A 10579-nucleotide genomic window follows, 5' to 3' on the forward strand; every position below is an offset into this window, starting at 1 on the left:
GTACAAGGCAACGAAATGCAGTTTAGATCAAACCAGGAGTGCAATAGCATTAAGTGTAGGATATAGGTATCAAACTATGGTGATATTTACAGATGGATGTACTACGAACATTATATACAGATTGTATTGAGATTTACAATAGATGAATATATGTACAGGTTGCTATTAATAATCAGAATGTGCAAAGACTGGGTATGTACAATTCAAGGTGAATTAGTGCAACATATTTTTATTAGCAGTCAAAGATTTTAGATCCCCAAAAAGTGACAGCGAATCTCAAAGCAAATTTCAAAGGTGCATAAAGAAAACTGTTGTTTTTTTGTTTTGTAAAAAGATTTGTTACCAATGACATTACTTTTTTATGAAACATTTAAATTACTTTTAATTTACAATACTTTATAATTTAATTAGAACGTATTTAATTTTGCTCTTAAACTAAACTTTTTTGATTGAGTAATAGACACAAATATAGCTTTAATATCTGGCCAGAAATATTAAGTCATTCATTTTCCTTCGGCTTAGTCCCTTTATTCATCAAGGGTCACCACAGTGGTATGAACTGCCAACTTATCCAGCATGTGTTTTACACAGTGGATGCCCTTCCAGCTGCAACCCAGTACTGGGAAGCATCCATACACACTCATTCACAAACATACACAACGGCCAATTTAGTTTATTCAATTTACCAGTACGGCATGTCTTTGGACTGTGAGTGAAAGTGGAGCATCTGGAGAAAATCCACATGAACACAGGGAGAACATGCAAACTCCACACAGAAACGCTTCTTGCTGTGAGGCCAGAGTGCTAACCACTGATCCACAGTGTCGCCCAATTTGTATTATATGTGTAGTCTTTAATCGTAGAATTTATTTATAATTTCATGTTTTTACTCAATTGATGTGAACTGCTGTTTCTGAAAAAATTTTTCTCTAAATAACAGTTTTTAACATAACAGAACTATTAAAGCTATAGGTTCAAATGGGCTGAGGACAAAGACAATGCAGGGTTTGTACATTTGTAAAGTGTTTTTAATAAAAAACAAAAATCTAAGAACCAAATGAATGACATATTGCTTTACAGAACAACTCACAGAAATCAACCAGTAGTCTAAAATTTTTTAAAGTTTTAGGATGAAATACTTTTAATGACTGTATTTATGTTTTTATTTTAGGGACAGACAGCCTAATGTACGTTTCTGGTAGAATGTCCCTGTAGCCTATTTAAACTTTGAATTTTATACGTGCAACATTTCAGATTTAATTGTATTCTTGTGTTTACATATGCATATTAGCCTATGTACACACAAAAAAACTCATTGGATGAACTTAATTGAGGGCAGGATTTCCATCCAATAAATTTGCTTAGCACCAACTAAAAAAAACTATTTTCACAATTCAATGCAACTGAGTTGGTCCAACATGATTACATCAAATAAATACATTTGTATTTTTATTTAACTTAAACTCATAGGTCTGATAATATCATGAATGTCTTTTATGTGTTGTACAAGTCCTTTTATTTGAATTTATCCTGAATGAACTAAATGAGCTATTTTTAAGCATATTTCATGAGTTACATATACAATTGATTGAGCCTGATCTCAGAACTAATTTTAGGACAGTTATTGCTCACTGAGCAAAGCAGCAAACTAATTACGCTGCCAACACCCAAAGCATGGGTTCTTCTGTGAGGTGGTAATCTCAAAACTCAAAGTGTTTCAAGAAAATCTTTTAAATCTTCAAGCTAAAGTAAAGATAAAACTCTAAGTTTTTATATTAACGTTAAACACCTAAGATTACTTTTATTGTCATCATTTCACTCTCTTAATTCAATTCCACGCAAAGCATGCTGAGAACTAACCAGAGGTGCGTTTCCCAAAACCATCGTTAGCCAACTAAGGTCACAAGTTCCATCACTACGAACATAGTTCGCTGATTTGCCGTTTCCCAAATCCCTCATTCCAACGAACATTCGCAAACTGTGCGCTTGCAACTACACCTCTGGAGCTGTAGTTATAAACCAAGATCCTGGCTGTGTTGTATTCCCAGTTATCCCCCTATGCCCTATTCATTTAGAAAATTCTAACATTTAAACTTGGAATGATTAAAAATAAAAAAGCATTAAAGTCATCTTTCTTAGGTGTACTTTTCTTCATCTTTCTTAGGCTTTCAAAGTATTTTACAGTTCAGTTTTAGCAATCTTCATGTTTACAATTGTGCTCTCTTCACAGTGCACTTTGAAAACATTGATGTCATTTTGAACACAGCCTCATGACGAAAGCTATAGGTGAACTATTATCTAAAAGTGGAATTTATGTTACATCTCCAAAGCTTGTGAAAAACAAAAAACATAGCATACGTTAATGCTTTTAATTTACTGGGTTATTTATTAAGAAATGTATCTATACTGTATTTGACATGGGCCTGATAGTTAGAACATTTCTGCAGAGGTTTACTTGTCAAATTGCAAAAGTAGACTTTAAAAAAAAAAAAAAAAAAAAAAAAAAAATTATATATATATATATATATATATATATATATATATATATATATATATATATATATATATATATATATATATATATATATATATATATATATATATATATATATATATATATATATCCTACTTAATAATAATAATAATTGTCATCATCATTATTATTAATAATATTATTATTAAAGTATGATTTTTTTTCATTTCCTAATAAATAATAAATATTAAATAGATTTTTTAAATAAATAGCCTCATTATTTATTTATATATTTTCCCAGAGATGGGTTGCGGCTGGAAGGGCAGCCGCTGTGTAAAACATGTGCTGGATAAGTTGGCGGTTCATTCCGCTAAGGCAACCCCGGATTAATAAAGGGACAAAGCCGAAAAGAAAATGAATGAATGAATATGATTTATATATGAGATTAAAATATTTGTTAGCTTTTGTAAGTGGTTTTATGTTTTAGAATAGATTATATGTAATGTTCTCAATGATATTTGTAAAGAAAACATAAGCGCTATACTGTATGTACCATTTACTTACATTTCATTATGGGCTTTTTACGTTATAACTAACGTGGTTCAAACTATGGATCTGTGACAGAGAAACTACGTACATTGTTCTTTTCCCAAACAATGCATTGTACTATGATAGTTCAGCCGCGAGTTACGTCGTTATTTGGGACACGCACCCCCAAGTAGTTGGACCAAGATGTTGTCCCAACACAAAATGCCCAAGTTAACTTAATAGTTTACAAATTTAAGTGGACTGAACATAAAACAAATAAACTGGACAAAGAAATTACAAGAATTGTGTGGTTTCAGCTCATTTTAAACAGGTAGTTTGAACAAGCAAGTAATAATTTTTTGATTGTAGTCTGTTGGCTATTAAATCTAACTTCTAGACTATAACCTCCCCAAAACCACTGATCTAAATAGAAGGAATGGAAGATTATGTTAAATGCCATCAAACCTATACAAGCAAAACTTAGAAGATTTAAGTGAGATAATGTAGAGTAATTTCAGTTTGTAAACAGTAACTCATAACTGAGGCCGCTGGTAAATTTTGTAGGCTATTAGTATGGTAATATTACGTTGTGTAAACGGCTAATTTAGGAACAGCGACTGAATGAATGTGTGTAGCCTACGTCACACATGCAAAGTGACTGAGAACAGTGTGTAACTTAAGTGCAGGGGGAACAGTGAGGGTGTAGCTCTGCTTACCAGCTTTGTTAAATATGAGAGGTTAGCATGAAGACCGCCGAAGAGACCTACCACCCGCTCTGAAAACACAAGAAACAGAAGCTTCGGGCAGATAAACTCCATTATCAACAGCATCAGAAGAATAAGTGCCATTTCTTTGTTTTAGCGCCGAAACCTGAGAAGACCAGGAAACAACTTAACGTCACGGTTGGCACTTGGGAATAAATAAAAAATGAAGTAAGTAGTTTTGTTTTAAAGTCAATTAAAGAAAAGTTTTATTCATTCAAAACGAACCCGTGTTTTTGAAGGTTGACTGGTTCATCTGAAGACGAGTGTAAATAGAGACTTTGGTAACTACAAATACAGACACGTGGCGATGTTGAGGCTGATTGCAGTTTTTGGGGGATTTTATTTCTCAAACAAGCCATTTTCACTAACATTAAAATGTCCCCCGTATGTTACATGAGCTCTATTTTCTTTTATATAAGTGAAATTTCTATTTTGTACCCGGTGTGTTGTGTAAGGTGCGTTTTATTGTAACATTAGTTTAGGGACGCATATGGTGTGGTCTTGAGCATCTCACCGGCCGGAGAAAGTTTGCTTAATCCCGTCGGGAAAGTCGACATTCTGAACCCGTGCTTAGATAGATAGGCAGATGGGCTACGCCGAGAAAGACAATGCTTTTGTCCTGAGGGAAAACCGAGAGGGAAAAATTATTAGAATTTTAGGCTCCGGAAGGGAAATCTTTAAACCAGGAAACCATTTTCCCGGCTGAATGACTCGGTTTTGGATATTCAGTGGTGAATCGAGTCGATTGATACCAGAGCGCGCGGGACTCGAACAGCCTCTGTCCATTGTTCATGGAATTGGTGCATATACACACAACACAAAGTTTGTAATAGTCGAAACCCTGATTGAGGTAAATTAGCTTTTATAATCGCACATTCTGACTTTCTCCTTAACAATATAATTTCAGAAAAGTATTTGTCAGTTCTAAATAGATGAATCAAATTATCAGCAAATGACTATTAAAGCACACCATTGTTCATAGTCAAATAAATATGGATAATGTTGTTTTAAGTCATACTTACGTGTGATTTCAGAACGAACATTCAAAGTAACATGGTGAAAAATAACAGGGGTCTGTCACAAGTTCTCACTAAATGAATGTGCGAATATAAACTTCCCCAACTTTACCTCAATGAAAACCAGAAGTTGTTGGCTAGACCTTGGGCTATGCCCATAATAGATGATAGAAACAGACTCGTTTTTGTAAAGTTTCAAACTCTCGATTCTATTCAGTTGGAGGAAGTCAAACAATTTGTGACACATTGTTTTAATCGATAATAAATCTTTGCGTAATGAGTATCAGTCAGTTTTAATCTGAAAGACTTGAAACTCTGGTAGTGTGTCCTCACTTTGTCATACATTTCAATATCTGAAGTTTGAGATGAAAAAAATGGCTTTGTAAGCCAGGAATAAATGTGTAACTTTCATTTTTGGTCCCAACCAAACACAACCAAAAGCATTTTATCTAACCATTTACAAGAGCATGATAAATAATGTTTTACATTTTTGTTCCGACTTCAAGAGTCATGAAGTGTATTCCATCCTTTGAGAAAATGTATAAAAATCCTATGTTTTTTCGCCCTGGGAGCTTAGATTATTTAAAAGACTCTGTTACTTATTAAGAGAAGGAAACTCAAAGAGTTCATTCAAGGTCAAGGTAACAAATGGAAAGTTCAAAGCACACATAATTTCCTATATTTCAAATATTTGTAAGACTTTTCTCACTTTTATAAATCTTAATTACTGTGCATCCTCTTCTATATACACTTCTCTTTTTATTAATCCTTTATTTTACCAGGAATTTCCCATTGACATTCATCTCTTCTACCAGGGGTCAGGCCAAAATGGCAGCACAAATGTTTCAGATACAAAATAAGACATATTAAAGTATCACATATTAAAATGGACACCTAATTAATTTTTTTAAATATCTAGAGATGGATTTGTTTCTAACATTATAGCACTCTGCATTCACACCATAATGTAGGGCCAAAGGAGGAAACTGCATGTATGCTGAGTGCTCTTTCATATGTACACACAGGATCAAGGGTAAAATTCACTAATTTATGCAACGAGCATTTTATAGGGGCCATTATCCATTTTAGTGCCCATAGAGATTAATGAACAGACGTACTTCAGGGGACCTTAGTGGTCTCTTGCATACACAAGTGCCTGAATATGAATCCTTCCAGTTAAATGAGCTGTTAATAGTTACTTTTTAACTGAGCAGCATGTTTTGCACACCTGTGTTCCAGGAGGTTTACAGTAGATGCCAAATGTTTTTACTGAATATTATAATATGAACACAGCAAACTGTCTAACTCAGGGGTGGGCAAACTCGGTCCTGGAGGGCCGGTGTCCTGCACAGTTTAGCTCCAACTCTAATCAAACACACCTGCTTAGGATTTCAAGTGATCTTGAAGACACTGATTAGCTTGTTCAGGTGTGTTTGATTAGTGTTGGAGCTAAACTGTGCAGGACACCGGCCCTCCAGGACCGAGTTTGCCCACCCCTGGTCTAACTCATACTGTAAACAAAGACACCAGTGTAGCTCATCATGATCAACTTATCTTGGACATTTAGCATCAAAAAGCATGACATCACTGACCAAAAATTAAACCCTGCTTGGAAATGGAGATTATTTTGAGCACGTGCCTTAACAGACCGTATGAGTTACAAAAAAAAAATCCTCCTGTAAGCTCGGCTTTTGAGGACAAAGACATCTAGTGGACTGTGTCTAATCGTGTTAAACACACTGAATCCGTGTCCTGCTGAGATACTAACAGTTTCTTTCCTCTACTTTCTGTCCGGCTGCCTGTATTCTCCTACCCCCACTCTAATCTCTATCTCTGTATTTATTGTATGTGTGTGCGTGTGGATGTTAGTGGGGGTTTTGGTCATCTAAGTTATAGTGACCGGTCTCTTTCAGTCATGTCATGAGATAAGCCGACCCCGTTTATAAACAAAACTTGGACTTACTAGTATCATCTGTTTCTTTTGAACATCATGCCCTGATTTAATAACTAAACTAATGGGTATAATTTGTTATGCAGTATCACGTGTGACTTGTTTCACTGGTGGTTACAGCAAGTAGTTTTGCACATCGCTGCAAATGCAAATGAATGGGACACACCCATATTTAAAGAAGGCTTTGTGTAGTAGTGGTTGTAGCAAATATTTGGCGTGGCTCTTCCTTTTGCGTCTCATTTAATCCCAGAGATTTCAAGAATGAAAATTTATGGGTGTTTCTACTATTAACTATTTCAAGCCTCTCAGGTTCACTAACTTGTACTAACAATCCCAACAGTGTACAATTGGAAATGCCCCAAAAAATCTGAAACCTCACACAATTTTCTGCTAATAATGTTTAATAGCATTATGATTAAGCCAATTTTACGGTGCCTGAAGCTAAGGAAACTGGGATATGCCCTAATTTAATGGAAATCATTCATTAAGTACCATTTAAAAGTCTGCGGTCTGCAAGAAAACCTCTTGACATTCATTATTTTATTTATCACAATGGACACGTTTTAGAAAAGATTTCTACAAAGAGCAGGAGAATCGCATCGGGTTTTTAATACTGATCTTGATGATAATAAGAAATGTTTTATTTGAAAGCCCAAATTAGCATATTAAAAATGATTTTTGAGGGATCTTGTTAGACTGAAGACTGGTGTATAGCTTTGCAATCACAAAGATTAGTTTTATTTACAAATGCACTGAAATTAGTATTAAAAATATGTTAAGTATTGCAGTGTTTATGAACAAATAACTTTGATTCATTCATCACAAATAAGAATATACAGCAGTGTTTGTGCATTATGCTATTTGCTTTGAGCAGTGGTGGAAAGAGTATAGAAAAAACTCACTCTAATAAAAGTACCATTACTAAATGTAGTGCAAGTAGAGAAAGTATCTTTTGTAAACATTACTCAAAGTATGAGTAAAAAGTAGACCTTTTAAAAGTACTTAAGAGTAGTGAGCATTACGATGTGAAAGTCTGATGCATTCAATTTGTCCATGTGTTTGAAAACGTAACATTCTGTAGTGCATTTAGTTTTTTTTTAAGGCAATTTCACTCATCAAATAGTAAACATCCGCCATCTTCTCATCAGTGACATGCATTTTAAATAGTCTCTGGGTCATTGTGCCATTTAAGATTGTGGACATCTTCTTGGACACTTTTAATGCTTCTAAATGGTGAAGCCCATGTCTTGAGGTTGTTTTAGTATGATTTAATTTTGTGTGATTTGTCTAAACAGGAATCACATATTTTTTTCTGTCTATGGGGATTGGCTAAAATCTAAGTTTTTTTTTTTTTAAGTATTGACAAATTGAGGGAAAGTAGTGGAGTAAATGTACCAATGCAGCACCAAAAATGTACACAAAGGAAAGTAAAAGTACGTATTTTCAAAACTACTTTAGTAAATTACAATTCCTGAGATAAACTACTCGCAGTAATTTGAGTATTTGTAATTTGTTACTTTAGACCACTGGCTTTGAGTTTGTCCATGCTAAAAAGATCTGATTATTCAATACATTTATGTCTTAAACCTAAAAACTGTCAATATACACCATTTCACAAAGCTTTAAATTAAAATATTCAATAGGCCATGTGAAAAAATAAGTCAAAGTGTACAGAATAGTTATTGTTGTGCTGCCAGAGAAACTGCTGTCATTACTAAAGTATTGATTTTTGAAGCCGTATATCTTATGCTGCTGTATGTTAACAGGCACCTGATTTTAAATAATTTTTAAAATAATTTTAGTTATATTTTTATGTCAAATTACGGCCCCTGATTTGTTGTAATAAGCTCTTCTGCTCTGTGTTCCACAGGGGAATGGCTCCCTCTCTAGAACAGGCGTTCAGGAGGCGCTGGTGGATGGCCGTCACATCTGTGTTGGAGAATCTGCTGTGTTCGGCTGTGCTGCTGGGATGGGGCTCTTTGCTCATCATGCTCAAAAGAGAGGGCTTTTACTCACACCTATGCACAGGTAAATCATCATAGAAGCCAAGCAGATGGGAAAAAAAATTACGCAATCACCCTAAGTCAAGTCACAAAAGGGAAACTGAGCCACAGTTCCTGGGGAAACTTGAACTGCTTGGAGACTTTAAAACTTAATAAAGTCTCTGGCTTTCATTGACCTTCTCTTTTTCTTTCTGTAGAAAATAAGACTGAGAGTGTGAATGCTACTGGTGAAGAAGATAAATGGCTGAGCTGTGTGGAACAGGAGGAAATGTTGAATTTGGGCTTCACCATTGGCTCTTTTTTGCTCAGTGCCGCCACATTGCCGTTGGGTATTCTCATGGATCGGTTCGGCCCCAGGCCGCTTCGCCTTGCTGGAAGGTGAACACCCACTTTCAAATCAATGCAGTGTCACCACAATTTTTCATGAATGCACTTGTGTTATGTAGCACAGCATGACTCATGTTCGTGCTAGAGCACTGCTCAAGGAATGTTTATTATAGTATTACTCGCATTTAGTTCATTAAGCAGTGTTTCCAACTATTTTCAATAAAAAGGCGCTAAGCTCTGCTGGAAAAGTTGTTAAATGTTGCTAGATTACGTCATATGTAAATTTGCATATTAGTGATGTCATCCCGTCTAACAATTTCTGTTTGTTTAACAAACTATGGTTATAAAGGGGAATTTATATTTGCACTATACGCTTTATATATGCATTTCAATTTAACTAAATTTATTGCTGTGTACAGTATATCAGTATGTGTAGTAAATTTGCAGTAATCTCAGACGTAATAATCTCAGACAAGTTCTGAAGCTGTCACTAAAATATCTGTGATTGTAAACAAGAAAAGAATAACTGTCAAATTAAATTGTTAAATTTAAAACAAAAGAGAAACAGATCTGGTTGACTGTACAAGGAAAATTCCTCACACTTGCCGTGCTAAATCATTTGCTCTCAGTACGCAGAGGGGTGATCTGCTCTCAGGCTCCGTTTAATACGTTTTAGTTTTAAGTTTTGCTGTTTATGCCATCCGTCCACACTACCCTGGGGTTTTCCAGCGCCGAAAACGGAGCTTTTTGAAAACGATGAAGAGGCCGTTTTGGTTTTAAAACGCTGCTGCTCTGTGTTACTGTGGATGGGGTAAAATCGAGACATCTGAAAACAGAGGTGGGGCTGCAGACATTCTGATTGGGGCTTTTTCTCAATAATAAGTGCACAAATTTCAGTCTTGATGTTAACAACTTAACAGATACCAAAAAGGTTGAGGCATCGTGTAGCTACATGCAGAATTATTAGCCCCCCTGTTTATTTTTTCCCCTAATTTCTGTTTAACGGAGAGATTTTTTTTTTCAACACATTCCTACACATAATAGTTTTAATAACTCATTTGTAATAACTGATTTATTTTATCTTTGCCATGATGACAGTAAATAATATTTTACTAGATTTTTTAAAGACACTTCTATATAGCTTAATGTGACATTTAAAGGCTTAACTAGGTTAATTAGGTTAACTAGGCAGGTTAGGGTAATTATTAGACATGTTATTGTATAACGATGGTTTGTTCTGTAGACTATCAAAAATATATAGCTTAAAGGGGCTAATAATTTTAACTTTAATAACTTAACTTTTAAAAAACTGAAGAAAAAATATTATCAGACATACTGTGAAAAGTTCCTTGCTCTGTTAAACATCATTTGGGAAAAATGTAAAAAAGAAAAAAAAATTCAAAGGGGGCTAATAATTCTGACTTCAACTGTATTTATATGACTGTTATCTTTACTGTATGCATATTTATAACAAAATAGAGCCTATAACATTACTGCCTCCTTTCATTTTCATTGAA

At 34.6% G+C, this 10579-nt stretch overlaps 1 protein-coding gene across 1 annotated transcript in view; it reads left to right on the plus strand.

Moving 5' to 3' along the window:
• The first annotated feature begins 3839 nt into the window (after window positions 1-3839).
• The window catches only part of slc43a1a (solute carrier family 43 member 1a), an 18145-nt gene continuing 11405 nt past the window's right edge, over window positions 3840-10579 (plus strand). The window contains exons 1-3 of the mRNA XM_056472405.1: window positions 3840-3933; window positions 8603-8760; window positions 8933-9113. Of these exons, the coding sequence (XP_056328380.1) occupies window positions 3929-3933; window positions 8603-8760; window positions 8933-9113 (344 nt within the window). The 5' untranslated portion in view covers window positions 3840-3928. The remainder of the gene's footprint in view (window positions 3934-8602; window positions 8761-8932; window positions 9114-10579) is intronic.

Source organism: Danio aesculapii, chromosome 14 (assembly GCF_903798145.1).
Source record: "Danio aesculapii chromosome 14, fDanAes4.1, whole genome shotgun sequence".
Taxonomy (NCBI): domain Eukaryota; kingdom Metazoa; phylum Chordata; class Actinopteri; order Cypriniformes; family Danionidae; genus Danio; species Danio aesculapii.